At 45.0% G+C, this 19,050-nt stretch overlaps 2 protein-coding genes and 1 pseudogene across 2 annotated transcripts; 2 read left to right on the plus strand and 1 right to left on the minus strand.

Annotated features, from left to right (window-relative positions):
* Nucleotides 1–569: 569 nt before the first annotated feature.
* LOC125506436 (BTB/POZ and MATH domain-containing protein 2-like) lies at nucleotides 570–2,089 on the plus strand. The gene has a single exon (XM_048671252.1). It carries the CDS (start codon nucleotides 758–760, stop codon nucleotides 1,796–1,798), a length of 1,041 nt encoding a protein of 346 aa, XP_048527209.1. The 5' UTR covers nucleotides 570–757; the 3' UTR covers nucleotides 1,799–2,089.
* A 1,711-nt stretch (nucleotides 2,090–3,800) lies between these two features.
* Nucleotides 3,801–5,511, plus strand: LOC125507598 (annotated as a pseudogene).
* A 148-nt stretch (nucleotides 5,512–5,659) lies between these two features.
* Nucleotides 5,660–13,586, minus strand: LOC125511499 (myosin-10-like). The gene is made up of 9 exons (XM_048676883.1): nucleotides 13,125–13,586; nucleotides 12,151–12,348; nucleotides 11,895–12,017; nucleotides 11,697–11,734; nucleotides 11,364–11,532; nucleotides 7,530–10,670; nucleotides 7,328–7,431; nucleotides 6,430–6,655; nucleotides 5,660–6,252 (listed from the first exon to the last, which is right to left on the minus strand). The coding sequence occupies exons 1-8, from the start codon at nucleotides 13,209–13,211 to the stop codon at nucleotides 6,478–6,480; spliced, it is 4,038 nt and encodes a 1,345-aa protein (XP_048532840.1). The 5' UTR covers nucleotides 13,212–13,586; the 3' UTR covers nucleotides 5,660–6,252; nucleotides 6,430–6,477.
* Nucleotides 13,587–19,050: the final 5,464 nt, after the last annotated feature.

Raw genomic sequence — 19,050 nt, forward strand, 5'->3', positions numbered from 1 at the left:
CGATAGCTTGCCAATTAAGGCTAGAAGCAGCTAGCATCAAAGGTACAAGTTAAAGCCAAAAACTCTGATGTTGTTAACTTGACAATTAGGACTGGAAGCGATTAGCACCAAAGGAAGAAGCTAAAGCCCAAAAGCTTTGATATTCTTAGACTGTCAATTAAGACTGGAAGCAGCTAGCATTAGTTTGCGCAATGATATTCTTAGCTTGCCAATTATGCTTGTACTAATTATGGCCAAAGGGTACCCTACAACTTTCTTTTGTCATGATGATCAGAAACTTAGATTCTTGTCTTGATGGTTGCCAATTCTTTTGGCATGCACATGCTCCTTTGGCTATTCATTCTTATTGCCAACATTGGCCAAATAATGGGCAAGTGAAACCTTGACAGAAATTTTAGCTAGACACTTTTCTGCTACAGTAAACTTGAGCTCAAACCGAACGAAAGACATCCTAAACCCACGGCACGCAACTCGGTATCAGCTCTGGGATTAGCAGCCAGCAAGTTATACCAGGATGTGCTTAATTGAAGTGAAGCAAAGCAAAGGATCTGTCATGGAAACTTGCAAGTCTTGTCCAAACATATTGCCCTCCTTCCACCGCAAGATCCATACCCATTGACTAATTTGATTGTATATACCGCTGCCGCAGTTTCCATACACATTGTATTCTCATAGGCTCCCCTTCTCTGAGCTAGCCGTAATAACCTACTATCACTAGCCATCAAACCGTGCAGACGCATAGGTTAGTATATCTAAGATGTCGTCACGCTCTACCTCCGTCATCGTCGCCAGAGCAGTGAGCGGGCACCATTTGCTCAAGATCGATGGGTACTCGCAAACCAAGGTGGTCACCCATGGTAGAGGCATCAAATCCTGCACTTTTAAGGTCGGAGGCCACAGTTGGCTTCTCCAGTATTACCCCAATGGCGAGCCCTCGGGTCCTGACACTTACATAGATGTCTTCATTCAGCTTGTCAGTGTAAGCAGGGACATGCCGGTCAAGCCTGACAAGGGCATCTCAGCTCAAGGCTCGCTCAGTTTACTGGACAGGGCTGGGAAGCCAGTGCCATCATATACCAGCACCTTCAATAGAAGTTTCACAACCACTGGGATCTTGGTCTGGTACACCTCAAGGACGACCCTAGAGAACTCAGGTTATCTCAAGGACGATTGCTTCACTCTCAGGTGCGACATCACCGTCACGGAGCTGCGTGCCGAGAAAACAGAGGATTGCGATTTCGCCTATCTCCTGTGGAAGGAGGGGGCAGATGTGGCCTTCCATGTGGGAGGTGAGACAATCGCCGCCCATCAATGGGTGCTGGCTGCCCGGTCTCCGATCTTGAAGGCAGCAGCCGAAGCAGAGCTCCTTGGCGTGCCAGAAAGGGAGAAGAAGACGCCCACGGCCACCGTAAGGATTGACGACATGGAGGCAAAAGTGTTCAAGGCTTTGATCCACTATATATACATTGATGCATTGCCTGATGAGATAGACAAGGGAGATGAGGCAGCGACAGCAATGGCGCATCGATTACTTGAAGCGGCGGATAGGTACAAGATGGAGAGGCTGAAGCTGATCTGTGAGGACACGCTGTGCAAACGCGTCTCCACGAGCACGGCGATAACCACGCTGGTGTCAGCGGAGCAGCACCACTGCCAGAGGCTCAAGGCGGCGTGCATCAACTTCCTACTCTCTCCCAAGAATATGGAAGTCGTCTTGGAAAATGGCGGTTTCAAGCATTTACAGAGGAGCTGCCCCTCTGTTCTGATGGACCTCATAGAAAGGGCAAAAGTGGCCTGAGAGGCTGAGACTGGGAGAAGCAAGGATACCATGATCACGGTCATGGTGGCCATTTCTATTTGTCAATGCTGTGTTGGTCAATGTAAGAAGTACTACTGGTGACAATCAACTATGCTCCATACTAATAATATGCTGATGTACATTCGTTTATGTTTGGGAATTGTAGTTGTATTTGCTATACAATTATAATGCTTATGATTTCTTTTAATGTGTTATATCAACACTTAGAAGACTGCCAGATGAAAAGCCTAGCTCTAGCCTCCATGGTGGCGCCCTCCAGCGCCTCTAGCTCTGGAGTGATGATTGTGTAGTGATTGTTTGCAATGTTTGTGCTTCTCTATGAACCCTACTGATCAGTGTGTGTTGCATGCTTGTGTGTTCCTACCTCTGAATGTGTTCCTCATTCTGTCATGGACTATGATATGCATGTATCGTGTTTCATGCTCACAATGTATACCTATAAAAGAAATTGACAAAATTTTCCAAACCAGGTTTACGTCTGCCACGAAAAAGGGGCTGCCGATGGCGGTAGGGCCCACCAGCACCCCTGCCCGTTCCGTTGCACTGACGCAAACGTGTTATCGTCAAGCTGCCACCGTGCGGCTGTGGCAGCAGGTGCCACGTGTCGGCTGCCCAACCTACCGCCATGGTAGTTTTGTCAATACGGTGCGGACGTGGTCCTTTTTGTCAATATGAAAGCATAGCTGGTCTTTTCAGAAAAAAAAATTGAAATATGAACCTATAAATTTTGGTCAAAAAATATGTCCATTTTGAGGGTTGTGCACAATTATGGGCTCTAGTTTAGACCGTCCTCTCCCATGTTTCTTTTTCTTTTCTGTATAACCCACAAAAGGACATATTTATGGGCCAGAAGTTGAAGTCTTGAAGATTCACACTATCGGACAATGTACATGTAAAACAATTCAAAATATCAACGTGCATGCTTTTCTATTTCTTTTTAAAAAAGGGCACAAAATCCGTTCTCTGTCTAAATGACCCTATATTCCAAAATAGAGCTAGTTTTTTTTGGGGGGGGAGGGGGGCGTGAAATAGAAGTAGTGATTGAATTAGTTTGTGTGATGATATTGATAGCATTGATGCTGGAAGCAACTACCATCAAGGGAAAGCCCCAAAAACTTTGATATTCTTAGCTTGCTAATTAAGTCTGGAAGCAGCTACCATCAAGGGAACAAGCTAAAGGCCAAAAACTTTCATATTGGTAGCTTGCCAATTAAAACTGGAAGCAGGTACCATCGAAGGAACAAGCTAAAGCCCGAAAACTTTGATATTGGTAGCTTGCCAATTAAGACCGGAAGCAACTAGCATTAGTTTGCGCAGTTCTATTCTTAGCTTGCCAATTGTGTTTGGATTAATTATGGCTAAAGATTATCTTACCAATTTTTGGTCATGACCAAAAAAATTATCCTTGTTTGGATGGTTGCCAAAAAAATTGGCATGCCCATGCCCCCTTTTGGCTATCTAGCTCATTTTTCTTGTCATTGGCCAAATCATGAGCAAGTAAAACCTTCAATAAAAGCTAGCCAATTTTTTAGTGCGGTGAACTTCAGTTCAAACAAAGCACACCCTAAACCCGCAAAACCTTCAGCACAGGCCACCCACGCACTACGGCACGCAACCTCATATCAGCTATGGGACTGGATGTGCTTAATCAAAGCAAAGCGAAGGATCTGTCATAAAAATTTGCAAGTCTGGGTCTACCCTCCTTTTCAGAAAAAAAAGAAGAAGAAATTTGCAAGTCTTATCCAAACATATTACGTGCTTAATCAAAGCAAAGCAAAGGATCCATCATAGAAGCTTGCAAGTCTTATCAGAACATATTACCTTCCTTCAACTGGAGGATCCATAAAATATATTCATTCATTACCTAATTTTGCTTGTATATATTCGCACCATGGATTGTCATTGCTGCAGCCACAGCTGCAATTTCCATCCCATTGTTATTCCCATATGCTCCCCCTCTCTGAGCTAGCCATAATAATCTACTATTACTAGCCGTCAAACCGTCGGCAACCGTGCAGACTTAGTGCATCTAAGATGTCGTCACGCCATCATCGCCAGGGCGGTGAGCGGGCACCACTTGCTCAAGATCGACGGGCACTCGCAAACCAAGGTGGTCACCAATAGTAGCGACATCAAATCCTGCACTTTCCATGTTGGAGGCCACGCCTGGCGCATCAAGTACTACCCCAACGGCCAAGGTTCAGATAATGCCAATTGCATATCTGTCTTCATTCAGCTTGCCAGTGTTAGCATGGACTTGCCGTTCAAGCCTGACAAGGGCATCTCAGCTCAATGTGTGCTCGGTTTACTGGACCGGGCTGGGAAGCCTGTGCCATCATATACCTTCACCTTCGATAGAAGTTTCACAACCCCTCAAGGAGAGTGGGGCTGGTACAAATTCATCACAAGGTCGGAATTAGAGAACTCAGGTTGCCTCAAGGACGACTGCTTTCACTCTCAGGTGCGACATCACTGTCACAGAGCTGCGCGCCAGGGAAACAGAGGATCGTGATTTCACCGATCTCCTGTGGAAGGAGGGGGCAGATGTGGCCTTCCATGTGGGCGGCGAGACAATCGTCGCCCATCGATGGGTGCTGGCTGCCCGGTCTCCAATCTTGAAGGCAGCAGCAGAAGCAGAGCTCCTTGGCATGTCGGAAAGGGAGAAGAAGAAGAAGACGCCCATGGCCACCATAAGGATCGACGACATGGAGGCAAAAGTGTTCAAGGCTTTGCTCCACTACATATACACCAATGCATTGCCTGATGAGATGGACAAGGGTGATGGTGCCGCGACAGCAATGGCGCATGGATTGCTTGAAGCAGCGGATAGGTACAAGATGGAGAGGCTGAAGATGGTCTGCGAGGACATTCTGTGTGAAAGTGTTTCCACAAGCACAGCGATAACCACGCTGGTGTTAGCGAGCAGCACCACTCCCAGCGGCTCAAGGCGGCATGCATCGACTTCCTCATCTCTCCGAACAATATGAAAGTCGTCTTGGAAAATGGCGGTTTCAAACATTTACAGAGGAGCTGCCCCTCTGTTCTCATGGACCTTGTAGAAAGGACAAAAGCGGCCTGAGACTGGTAGAAGCAAAGGACACGGGGATCATGGTGATTGTGGTACCATTCTTCTATTTATCACTGCAGTGTTGGTCAATGTAAGAAGTACTACTGGTGACAATCAAGTATGGCTCATGCTAATAATACACTAATGTGCATTCGTTTATGTTTGGAGTTGTAGCTGTATTTGCTATACAAGTATAATACTTATGATTTCTTTTAATGTCTATGCCAACACTTAGAAGACTGCCGGGTGGAAAGCCTAGCTCTAGCCTCCGTGGTGGCACCCTCCAGCGCCGCCATGGAAGCCCATGGCTCTTCTTCCTCGCCCTCTTCCGGCACCATCTCCGACAGCACAACACCCACCACCCCCAGACCTCCTATTCCATGCCAAGCTTTTCATCATCTTCCAGCTTTGCCTAGGCAAGGCGGGGCCTTGATTTCTAAAACTTTGTCCAGCGCAACCTTCACTTGATGGTCTCCATCCAATCTCATCCCAAACAATCACTGCTATATCTTCATCTTCTTCCACTCAAACTCTCTCATCTCGACTACACCTTAGTGGCTGCGCTGGTGAAGTTTCGCTTCGGTGGTCATGCTACTAGCTTGAGCTAATGAATACACCAGCTCAATCATGAAGCTGACACCTGATGCTTGTCTTAGATCCTTCAGCTCTTTAATTAAGTAAATAGCAGTAGTAATCCTCCAGATCATGTCATGATAAAATATATTCATACCGGACTCGATGATATCCCACAAAAGCAATAAGTAATTTTCCGATTTGCGATGAAAATGAAAATAATTAAGCAGTTGACACCTTCATATTTTACAAATTGAATTACAATAATGTAAGAGTATAGCTATTGTACTACTAGCTTAAACTCTTCCATGTTGGTTCCACAAACAAGACGAAGAACAACATTTATCAACAGTTAAAGTGAACTTTGCATGTAATCATGTAAATACCCATGTAAATGGTGGGTGATCTGAGTAACCATATGAACAAATAACGTTCACCCTCCCGATCAACTGAGAAACTGGTATACTGGATGAAGAAACACATGGCATCGCATAATTGATTGGTTAAATCGGAATTATCATAGTGAGGCTTACAGGTGAGGTGGCTTTTTCTTCCAGGAAATGGTCCCTCACAATATTTGCCTCTTCAGGGAGACCATCTCTTGAAAGTGACCTTTTCTTTTCTTCCGGGAAATAGTCAGACTCGCAATCCACCGGTACCAACTAGTGAGTGTGGCACATGACCTGTGGTTCTGCATTTGCTTGTTCTCACATCATGAGAATCTGACATCAGTCCTATTGTCATGGCTTGTATTGTCATGGCGCAGACATGACGCTGATTGATGACGGGTCATCTACAAAAGCAGAAGGCTTTAGACTATCCATAAGGACTGGACAAAAAGTATCTTCTACCCAAAAAGTACATGATGGGATCCCACTGATAACAAACCTAAAACAGTTTACCGAGAGATGTTGCTCTACCCATCCAAATTATCATATCATTTATTGGCAAGAAAATAGCATCCATGTACCTGTGTTGTCAGTCTTATGTTTATGGCAGGCAAAAGGTCTCCATCATGTTAGAACCATCGCCCCCCTTTCTTGACAGATTTCAGCTCCATCACTAATCGTTCCCGCTGGGCCTCTACTTCTGCATACTCTAAGCTCATATTGAGTAACCGCTCCTTCATATCTCTTAGATCTCCTTCCAGCTGCAAAATCCTGTCCCCACCAGCAGATTGCTCCTCGGCAATGGGACTGTACAAGAAAATTATAAAATATGTGAAAATTCTGATCTTCTGAATATAGACAGCTGAAAATTAACAAATCAGCAATAAAAGATGATTTGCTATGATGTACGGGAGTCCTCTATAATTTTCCCTATAAAAAGATTTGCTAGGAGATGTGTCCTCTGCCATCATATACCTACAGTATGGACAATCCCTCAAGCCAATAAAATGAAATGATTTTCCACAAACAGTGGTAACCAACAGATTTCAAGGTTCTGTTAATACCAGTGTACAATCTAGCTTCAAGACATGATATTAAGCTTAAACACCGGTTCTCCAGCTAGTGATGTGTATAAAGTCATACCTAGTCAATTCACATGGTCCCAGTTCATATGAAGGAGCAGTTAAGATAGAGAAAGAGCTAAGAATATACTGCAATGCATAACAGATTGTAGAAGCTATTTCCTCGCCCGACTAATAAGCAATTGCATTCTGCAGTGCAAATAGTCAATTTTTTATTTAAAATTACATGGATATTTATATTACATTACAAGGAAAAAAAGAACTTTTGGGAGGGCTGTCACTTGTCAATGCTTGCTTAGACTGACTACCCATAACAAAAGAAAAGTGTAATAGCACGTATAACCATTCTATGCATAATGCTAACATTTAGGTTCAGGCTTCAGAGTGCAAGGGATACCTCTTTTGTTGAGCCCTGTACGTCCTATTTTCCTCCAAAGCCTCTGCAAGCTTAGTTTCCAGTATTTGAATCTTTGACTGAATATCTGTAGAATCTCCAATCTCCTGAAAATACAAGGAAATGCAAGGGGATGCCAAGACATTAGGAACATCAATGCGGTGATTTTCTTTAATCATCACAATAAGTACTGTATATAGCTAACCTGCTTTCTAGTGAGATCCTCAATTTCCTGCTCAAGGGATTGTATCTTCCTCTGGTATTCGCTATTTGATCTTCTGATCCTACTAAGTTCGTTCTTTAACTCTGCTTCATGTACATGTGATGCTTCCGATGCTGATCGATCACTCTCCAATCTCACAAGCTTTGCTTGCATAGATATTCTGCTTCGTTTTTCTTCTTCACCATTGTCCAAAGTCTCTTGCATCTCAGAAACTTTATCTGTTAGCATCGCTTTCTGTGCCTTCAGTTCTTCACATTCCTCAGTCACAGACTCTAGCAGCGCCTTTAATTTTCCCTTTTCAAACTTAGCCTCGTCAAGGGAGCTTCTAAGTTTGGAAACTTCATCTTGAAGACTTGTTATTTTCTGGACCTGAAGTTTCAGGTCAGATATTTCTTCCATCATTTGCTGTCTCTCATAGTCACTGGCTTTAAGCTTTAACTCTAGTTCACCAGAAGACTTCCGTAACTCGTCTTCATTGGATTTAGCAGTTTCCATCAACTTCTTCATATGTTCTGCATCTGCTGTCAACATTTCCTCGCTCTGTTTGGATGCATTAAGAGAATCAACCAAACCTTTAATCTTGCTTTTGGACTCCTTGCGAAGGTCCTCCAGTTGAGACTCATAATGTCTCAACTGCGCACTGACATTTTCGAAATTAGCCTCAAGTTTGGCCTTTTCAGCTCGCAGGACAGAGACCTCCCGGATGGCATCTACTGTGGCATTTTCTCTCTCCTCGTGTGTGGAGGAGACCTGTGCAGTGAGGCTCACGACCTCCCTCTCAAGATTCTCTACCTCAAGAGTCTTTTCTTTCTCGATCTTATTTAACATGAAATGAGCACGGTTTATCTTTTCTTCTTGCTCTGTGTGCTCCTGGAATATACTCTCCAGTTCTGACAGCAATGATTGCTCTTTGGAAGATATGTCCTTCTGAAGAGAAGAAAGCTTTGCTTCTAGGAACTCAACTGTTTTACAAAAATCAAGGATCCTTTTTTTAGAGTTATCCAATTCCTGCTCTTGTTGCATAAAACGGCCATGCAATTCCAACTTCTGCTTCTTGAGATCTGCAGTCAGATTTTGAAGGGAACTGCACTCTTCAATAAGGTTCTCAACTGTAGATTGCAGATTAGAATTAGATCTTCTCAGAACTTCTGAATCGTCCTGTGCTTCCGACAGTTTTCTTTGCGTTTCTTGCTGTTTTTGTTTAAACTCAACCCTTTGAGTATCCATCTCTACTTGTTGTCGCTCTACTTTATCTTTGAGACTGATGACAAGGGATTTTGAGTCGTGCATCTGCAGCTCACTTGACTCCTTTTCATTTGTAATGTAAGATAATTGGGCTTCCAGTCCAGATATGCGTTCTGATAACTCTATATTTTCCTGTTCAAGCTCTGATATATGTAACTCTAGTTCTGCTTTGCAGCTCTCGAGTTCATTTATCTTTCTTTCAAGAACCTTATTAGCAGACACATGGGAATCTATGCTGCTAGAAAGCACCAAAATGTCTTGTTGCAATTCATCCAAGCATTTGGAAGTGATGCTACTTTCTTTAACTGATGCTGCCAAGCGTTCCTCTAACAGACTCTTCTCTGCCTGAATTTCAGACATCAAATTTTCCGTTTCGACTTTGTAGCGCCGCAAGTCATCATTTTCCTGCTGTTGTAGCTGGACTCTAGTCTTCAGTATATCTGTCTCAGATTCATTGTCCTCTAGATCTTCTCTAAATTGGTATCCTCTCGCACCACCAGTTTCACCACCTTCCAAGCCTTCAAGCTCCTCTCTCAGCTTAGATAACTCAAGATTTTTTTGTTCTAGTTCTTCTTGGCTTTTTCGGAACTTCTCTTCTAGCTCAAAGCCTTGAGACCTAAAACGTAGCAGCTTCAGCTCAAGGTCAGCACACTTCCTCTGTAACTCTTTGGCATTAGACACTGATGACTCGGTAAAACTGCCGTCATGCATCATTTCCTTATTTCTAAGTTCCTCTTCCAGTTCATATATTTGTGATGTAAGCTTTTCAATTTGCAATTCACTGTTGTTTGAAACACGAGAATCCTGCCCTTTCCCCACACTGCTTTCTTTCAGCTTATATATAAGCTCCAGATTTTCATCTGTTAGTTCAGAACAATCTTTCTCAAGTTCTTGTATTTTTACCCTTAGAGTTTCATTTTCTTTCTCCAATTCAAGATAAACGGTATCAGAACCTGCGGCACCTGCATTTTCAATACTGAGAAGGCGATCTAGTTTCTGCCTCAAAGTATTAATTTCATCTTCTTTCATTGACAGTTTCCTAGCCCATTCTGTGTCTTCTTTGACTAACAACCCATTCTTCAATACATCTGTATTAGTGACATCCTTGGCCTCAGAAATTTTAGATATCTCCGCTCTCTGTTCTTCTATGGTCTCTTCCAGTTCCTGAAGAATAGAAACAAGCTCTATATTTGCCTCTTGAGTGCTCTTCAGCTGTACCTGTAAGGTTGCATTTGATTCTTTCAGAAACTTCATCTCGTCTTCTACTTCCTTCTCCATGTTGATCCAGTCCCCACGTTTGGGGGTTACAGATTTTATTTGTCGTCTGCTTAACTCTGGCCGAAATGACTCTTGCCGAGATGACTCTTGCCGTGATGACTTCAATTCTTCAATTTCATGTCTGTACGAATCCCGCTCAGCATGTGCAGCAGACAGTTCAAGTGCTAGCTCAGTCTGTTGCTTTGATTTCTCAGAGCATTCCCTCTTCAGCGCCTCTAGATCAGCCTTCAATTTGCGAGAATGTCGTTCCCACATTTTTGCCTCATCACGGAGTTCTTCAATTGTTTCTTCAGCAGCTTCAAGAAGATCTTTAGATGAATCAGTTGTCCCCAAAGATGACTGAGCAATCCCATTTGAAAAGGATTTTGGAGTATTTCCTTGCAGCGTGTTTGGACCTGAAGCCCGGGAACTGAAAGATGAATTGTTTGATCTCAATCCTTCATCACCACGGCCAGCGCTAACATAGGAACTACCTGAATCCTGCCTTCCGACATACAATCCACCATTAGTGTTGTCTATCGGAGACAAATTTGTTCTATCTTGGGTACTATCTCCAGAATTGGAGCTCCGGTGAGACCCTGAAGCTGAGAAACTCATTTCCTGAAGGGAAAAAAGGAGACACCCATTATTTACACATAATACTCTGACAGGGCATTACATAAAAAAAATCATGATTGTGAATTTAAACAAATAAAATACAATTTATATACATGTGGAGCCACAGCTTGATGCAAGACTAATGAGTACTTAAAATAAACAATGCTAGAAAGATCAAAAATAAACTTAAGACATAATGCGATGATCAAGGGCAAATAGGCAAATGAACATTTGAAGTCTGCTATTAGCTGCAGAAAAGAGAAGATTCATGGATTGGAAGTATGTAACTGCTGTTGGAACATGGGGTGTTTACTTCCAACTATCCTAGAGTAGTTAGACTGCAAACAGATGGAACAACAGCATGGAAAAGAGAAGAACTTGGATCTGTAATCGAATATTCTTGTGATATTTAACCAGTTATACTGACAACAAGAGACATATTTCTCGATATCTGTAGGCACCAGAAACAGTCAAATGACAAGCTAGCTTGACTTTCCTGAAGAGTGGTATCATCAGTGTGGGAAGATGTGTCTAAATGATCAAGAATCAAGTTATTATTACTAAAATAAAATTCAAAAGGTGCAAATAAATTAATAGAAACATAACTCAAAGCATGCATTGCACGCTCGTTAAAGGAAACACTGTTCTGAAAAAATGAACTTAGGATGGAGAGCATTGTTCTGAATATCAGCATACCCTGTTTCCAGGTTCATCTTGATAAGTGCCCCCTAAAGGAGTTCCTGACGAAGAACGGACACTCCTGTTGGCCGTATTATCAGAGCCATCTGATTTGTTATCCATGTCGTCATTTATTAGACAATGGTCACTGATACGAGGAGGCATGTCCCTTGAAGATCTCACACCACTGTATAGATATGCCAAGGTTATAATAGAGTATCAACACTTGCAGACAGCAAAAACAATGGGAGAGCAATATAAAGAGATTGCAGGGTCTTCAGTGTGAAGTGTGCACATTGGAGCTATAAATGGGAAATAAGGAAAGAGTAAAACTCAAGTTGAATTAGTTACCCCAACTTAGGCTTTGTGCCAAGAGATTGAACTTTAAGCTGCAAACGAGAAGCAACCAATGTCACCATAAGCAGAATAAATGAAAAAGCATAAAAACTAAGAGTTGAGTGAGTTGACACCATTTTCAGGTTACAGGACCATATACACGAGCACCCAAAAAATCTTTAAAAAGGAAACAGTTGCACGGTACTCGCTTACCTGCAAAACTGTTCCCGAGTTGCATCTCTTCAACGGCATAGAGATAGCAGTTGGGTCCGCCAAATTCAGAAAGTTGGACAGGTTTAGGAAAATTTCGCCAAGAATACCAGTTCTTATTGATCCCTGCAACAAGGGATTGAATTGTTCAGCAAAACAAATACTAGTCCACAAATATCCATACATCCATACCAGTGAGATTGAAAAACAAAGGTGGCTAGATAGAACGCGGTAGTACGCTATGAATACTCATACGTACCACAGAAACAACAATCTTGTATTGGCACTCATCAAACTCTTTTGACACTGCGTCTCGAGAAAACCATATCGGTTCTGATATGGAATCGGGCCATTGGCAGATTCCACTGCGGGCAGCCGCTTTACTGGATTTGGCGATGGTTTTCCCGGTATCCACGGAGACTATCGAAAGGAACATCCTGTCCGATACTGCAGGGACCTGTAGAATACAAGTCAGATCGATCAGAGTCGTCGAAAAAACAGTAAATACACCTAGCGCGTGTACCACAGGAAATAAGCCTGGCACCCTGAGCATACTGAAACTGAAGTTGAATGCTGTTTCCGACAAAAATAAAAATCGTAAGACAGGTTCACTGGCATTTCTTCCGGAAACCTGCCCTTAGAGAAATGGAACACCATCCTGCAGTAATCTACTCCTATCTATTAATAGGAGATTCTCAGAATAACTGTGAAACACCAACCAGAAAGGAGAATACCGTGCTTTTTATTCTTCTAGAAAAACTAGAAAGAGGCAATTGCCAGTGGAAAGTTGCCCGTGCAGCGCTGGTTTGATCTGTGACATGGTGGTCCAATTCCAAATGTCGCACACGCGCGCGCGCGCACACACACACACACACACACACACACAGAGGTAGGCTTGGATTGGGGGATCATCATAATGGCCAGATCACGCAGCAACCATTAAACACAGGTTACTAGTAGTGGCTAGGTTAGGTCAGGTGTGTGACACAGCTAGCTAGCTAGAAATGAAATCTCTACATAGGCGGGCGTAGTATGGTGAGTATGGTTTGATCTAGCTAAATAGTAGTCGTAGATCAAGCAGAGGAGCAACGCGATTGGCAGTTCCGGAACGCGCGCGCGATCTCCCCAATGCCGCCACCGCCGCTCGAATCGACAGCGGGCGGAGGTGCTAGTGGTAGTAAGCTAAGGGGGCGAGGGGGGGAATCTGGGCGGGTGACGGACGGGCGGGCTCACCATGACGGCGCGGAAGCTGGAGAACCTGAACTCGAAGCGCTCGCCGACGCTCCGGTCCGAGGAGCGGTGGCGGTGGAGCTTGAACATCCCGCCCGCCGCGCCGACGACCCCCGGCCGAGGCCGAAACCGGTCGTCGATACGGCAGGTGGCGCTGTGCGTAGGACCACCCGGAGCAGATTCGGCGGGAGCTCCTCCTCCTCCTCCTCCAACTCCTGGTACTGCTACCTGCTGGCTAGTGTGCTCCCGGGCGGTACCGGAGCAGCAGGGGGGCGGAAATCATTGCGCCGCGCCGCGGAGGAGGAGGAGGGAGAGAGAGGGGGGAAGGAGGAGGAGGAAAAGGGGAATCTTAATTAGGGAGCCGGCGGAACTGCACAAAAAGAAAAAGATCCGAGCCGAGCGCGTTAATCAGATGTTGCGAGATTTCTAAGGCGACTCTGCTTGTCCATTTCCATTTGCTCCACCGGACGACGGTGAGAAGCAATTAAAAGACAGCAATAGAATAATGGAGGGGGAGGAGGAGAGGTAGGGTGGTTGACCGGTGGGGCCTCTTCACTTTCTCTCCCGTCATAGTGCTGCCCGCCTACCCGGCCCCGGCCCCGGCCGGCTATTCTCTCCTCTTCTCCCCTCCAGCACACTGCGGCTGGCTTTTCGTTTTTACACACTCTCTCTCACTCTGCTAATTACCGCTGCTAGTGCTAACAGAAGTAACATGGATTTGGATGAGGGTTTCTTTAGACCCGAATATCCAGCAAACGTCAGACTTTCAAGCATGGCAAATCCAACGCTTTTATGGCAAATTATGTCTGCTGAGGATGTCAAATTTAGTTAGCCAGTAGTATGGTAAATTTGCCTCGGTCTGTTTAATTTGATAGGAAGTTGTCGTTCTTCCAAAATAAATTTGTCATCATCACGTCAATATAAATTGCCATGAAAATGCCACCAAAGTCTTATTTCTCCTACATTCATCGATGGCGCGTCATGAGCAATCCTCGTTGTCTCTCCGTCTCAACAAAGCAAATTTTTAAACCCAAGAACTTGTAGAAACAATGGCCAATAAATCGTCGATTTAGACTAGAAGGCGTCGATAGCTGTGGTCCGCATAGCAAGCCGCATATATAGAAGATAATGTTGATAAGGACCCGCGGAACTCTTTAGTTTCGACCAAATGAAGTTGAGGAACACAAATCTCACACGTTTCTCGATGAGGCGAATGCTAAGCCACCCTTAATCGATTGAACTTGGAGCCGGAGGACTTAGATGCACAACCACGTTGTCCGCCGCATAGGACGGCGCTACCAAGACAACCCTGAAAACAAAAAAGCCATACCAAAGAATCAGATCGAAGGACACATCATCCTCACACACCTCTCGACGATGCGAAAAAGAATCGTCGGACCGTGGATGGGCGGGGAATACGTTATTCCACGTCGGCGGCGGGGTATCATCGTCTCATCACCGTTGTTTGAAGACAATACCTAACTTTATTTCTAGCCCTACCACCATCAGAGTGAAGCCATGGGTTCCCGCCCTCTCCTGTGACGGGGCCGACAAACGAAGTTAAAGTGGGTTTGCGGTCCTGATGGGTTGGATCAACAATCGTTCCAAATTCCCAATGAAAAACATTTGAATCAAAAGGGCCCTTAAAGTGGGCCTTGTAAAAATGCGACTACTGCTACTTAATCAATTAAAGATATCAATTGACAATTATATTAAGAAGTTCTTTTTGCGGGTACTAGTAAATGCGTAGGTGCAATGCACGTTAATATTTAGGTAATATATAAATTACATGTGGATATTAGGTATGCTATTATTTATGTATTAATTCTATGATTAGTGCAATATTTGGCATGATATTAATTGCATGTTAAACACGTTGAACGCTCGCCATTAGAGCAATCTAGGTCGTTGGATTGACTTAGTTTGATGGCTGAGATCAGTTGGATCTGCCCCTTTGGTTCTTTTTATATTGTATAGATATAGATATAGATATAGATTAATTCTGTGATTAGTGCAATATTTGGCATGATATTAATTGTATGTTAAACACGTCGAACGCTCGCCATTAGAGCAGTCTAGGTCGTTGGATTGACTTAGTTTGATGGCCGAGATCAGTTGGATCTGCCTCCAAAATATAGATATAGATATAGATATTATTAAAATGTTTTACTTGCAGCAATCGCGATGCACCTCAACTAAAAACGAATTGCAACGCACCTGATATTTAGGCTTAGGAACTTGATGTGTTTGAGCCATTGGTTGTGTGGTGTGACTCTGTCTATGCACAACACGTAGTAGTAAAATCTGTGACTGCTGCCGTGTGTACGTACCCTTCAAAAAATAAATACGTGTGTACGTACGCACTACCCACGCCCGCATGGTGCGAGGATGAGGACGGGGGGTTGGTGAGCGGGCCTGCATGCGTGGCGTGACGTTAACTTGTTTTTTCATCATGATAGTACTCCCTCCGTTTCAAATTACTCCCTCTGTTCCTAAATATTTGTTTTTTTAGAAGTTTTAAATAGTGACTACATACGAAGCAAAATAAGTGAATCTATACTCTAAAATATATCTATATACATCTGTATGTGATGATCATTTGAAATCTACAAATATTTAGAAACGGAGGGAGTACTTGTCGCAGAAATGGATATATCTAGAACTAAAATACAATTAGATACATTCATACCTGCGACAAGTAATTCGGAACGGAGGAAGTATTATTTTGATGGGAAAACTTGTTTTTTCTTTCAAGTACAGATAGAAATGGCGTAACGTTAAGTGGATCGTTCGCTAATGCAGTGGATATGATGAACGGCAGGCAAATAGCAGTCCTGGACGCTGGAGGAACAGATGGAACTCTGCGCTCCCAAGGAATCACCTGGCCGGCTCCGTGATGTTTTTTTGCTTTGTCCCGTGCGTCTGTACTGCATGTCTCGACGTGCGGTTTAGGAGGTTGTCGTTTGTGCTGTCTGTCTGGCTCTCTACCGTCCACACCGCACACCACCACCGCCTGCCGGCGCTTGTTAATCAATCCCCTAACTAAGTGGTTGATTAAATATTCTCTCTGTAAAGAAATATAAAAATGTTTAGATCACTATTTTAATGATTTAAATGTTTTTATATTTCTTTATACAGAGAGTACAAATTAATTAGCATGCGCGAGTAATAACCTCAGCTCATACTGCCAACTGCCAAGTGTGGCAAACCTTTTTTCGCTGTCGCGTGATTATCCTCGATCTCTCTTTGGTGTGTGCGTTGCAGCTGCCTCTTAGTATTATTCCTTCTGTTTCAAAATAGATGACTTAACTTTAATGAAGGGATTAGAGCAACTTCAATGGGGCAACCCAAACGGACGGCGCATTTGTTCGCTTTTTGTTCGTTTGGTCGGCCGGCCGCCCGGCGTCCGCCCAGTTTTGCATTTGGGTCGGTAATGCGCCCAACGCGCCGACCCATTCCATGTCCGCATTCAACTTTTGAATTAAAAAAGGCCCGCGACCGATCATGCCAGCGGCCATGTCTCATGTCGGCACCATGCCAGCACCGGCATACAATGCCGGTTTCAGAAAATACCACAGTTCCTGCTGGCGCACTCGCTCGCCAGCCGGCCGGCACACATGCCAGCACGCAAAAAATGATGGGACTTGGAGTTCAATCACGCCACCGCGGCTCCCGTGGTCATGCCCGCACACCTGCCGGCATACAAAAAGATGGCCCCCGACGCCATAGATCAGTCGTCCTGGAACTTAAGCATGTCGGCCTGCATCTTCTCGAACCACGGCCTTTTCCTTGGCGACAAGGCGTTGAGATCCACCTTCATGATCTCCACCCCGGTCATCATGCTTGCAAGAGCCACTTCTTTCGCCTTTGTCTTGGCGTTGGCGGCCTCGATCTCTAGCATCTTCGCTTGCTTCTCGGCCTCGAGCTCGAACATCTTGGCTTGCTTTCTCGGTGTCAAGGTCAAGCCTCCCCCTTTGGATCTCCATGAAAGCGCTCATTTGCTCTTCTTTGAAACGTCGGCGCTCCCTCGTTACAGCGGCGACGCGGGCGTTGGTGAACTCCTGCTGCGCGGCGGCGGCCTGCGCAGCGGCCTCATCCCTCGCGTCCGCGGCATGCCTCCGGCCCTTCCTCTTGCCCGACTCCCTTGCCCGCTGTTCGGGCGTCAGCGCCTTCTTTGGCTTGGTCGCCGCGGCGGTCTTGCGCGGGGCACGAGGCTTGCCTTTCTCGGAGGGGGCGACGACGCCGGACGAGGCGAGGAAGGCGAGGCCGGCGGCGGCGTCGAGGTCGAGGTCGATGGCGTCCTCCATCGCTAGTTTGGGGGCGAGGGGCGCGCGTTGGCGGGAGCGTTTTTGAGAAAATGGGGGAAATGGTTGTGGCTGGTACCGGCAGGCGGGCCCGGGGAGAGGAGTAGGCGCGCGCCCGTCCGTCTCGTGTCCGCGCCGACGCAAATCCGGCTCAAAAATGGGCTTGAAATGGGTCGCCCGCGGACGAAAAACGAACGCACGTCCGTTTGGGTCGGCGCGTTGGGCCGCCACTTTTGTCCACGCCGACCTAAACGGACGCGGGCGAACGAACATTGGAGTTGCTCTTACTTAATAAAAATAGGAAATCTCTTCCTTTTCCTCCCCTTCCTTCTTTTGTCCCGATCAACAATTTTTTTCAGGCTTTTTTTTACACATAATTTTTTCAGGCTCCTAATTCAGTTTTCACAACAAAGAACGGCTGTGGTGGCGGATCAAATCAAAATCGCAGGGCATGCACGTGTACGAAGCAAGCATGCAGCCAAGTGCACGTGTACGTGCTTGTTTTTGTTGTTAGGGGAAAAGACAATGTGTACTAGCACGGGCGGACCACTGTTTACTTTATCAACATAATATTATATACGTACTTATACACACACATAAAGTACGTACGCATGCTGCAGAAATACCAGTATCTACTACTTTTCTTTATGGTCGACCGGTTCGGTTGGAGCCTTTATGCTTTTGCAAAAGGCTAGCTTCTTTATTTCTCTCCTGTACGATGAATGAAATTCTGGGCCTGCCCGCCTCCATCGCTTTTCATCACGGTGTACATGCATGCATATGATTAAGCTAGCTGCTTCCATCGATTTAAATTTAATTTGATTGATCAGTTAGCTAGGCGCGTCCCTTCCTTTTGGCGACAGGCTAATTACTTACTGCGTGGTCTTTTGAAGATGATTGATAGTTTGTGAGATGATGATGGTCTGATGATGATCAGGACGATCAGCTGATAAGCAAGTCGTCGTTAGCGGGCGGGCGAGGTCTATAATGCATGGCTGAGATGTGAGATGGCGCGCGCAGACATCCGTCCACATGCGTTTGCCGCTCAATTTCCTCTTGAGCTGCCCAGCTGCTGTTGGAGTGTCCCCGTCAGCCAACACAAGCGTACGTCCGTCAACCCATCCATGATACTATATCCGGAGTTGCTGCGGTTTCGGTATGTATGATCCACGTGCCCAGCTCGATCCACCGCACCGCTTGACATCATCCATCAACTATGCAGGAAAGATCGGTCGAGAGTGCAACAAATTAGTTCGGTCAGTTAGTGTAGATGCATGTGATTAGCTCAGGCATCGCCATCCATGTCTACAAATTGTGGCAAGTTTTGGGTGTCTGTATATACTAGTGGCGAGGCTTTGCTTGGTTGGGTTGCCATGTGGCTTCGTCAAGTCACAGACTGATAGACACATTACATAGATTGCGCATGCACTAGTGAAGGCGTGCAGCTGAACCATGCAGGATGCGTTTGCGTTGCGTACAATGATAGTACTAGCTACCACTCGATTATTCTCATACAAGTACGCAATACTATAGACCGAACAGTACGCCAAAAGCAACAACGTATTGTTTTTTATTAATCAGAAGAGCAAAGAGAGAAAAATCCAATAAAAACAACAAGTCCTTCT

The sequence above is a fragment of the Triticum urartu genome, chromosome 5 (genome assembly GCF_003073215.2).
Source record: "Triticum urartu cultivar G1812 chromosome 5, Tu2.1, whole genome shotgun sequence".
NCBI classification, from domain to species: Eukaryota; Viridiplantae; Streptophyta; class Magnoliopsida; order Poales; family Poaceae; genus Triticum; species Triticum urartu.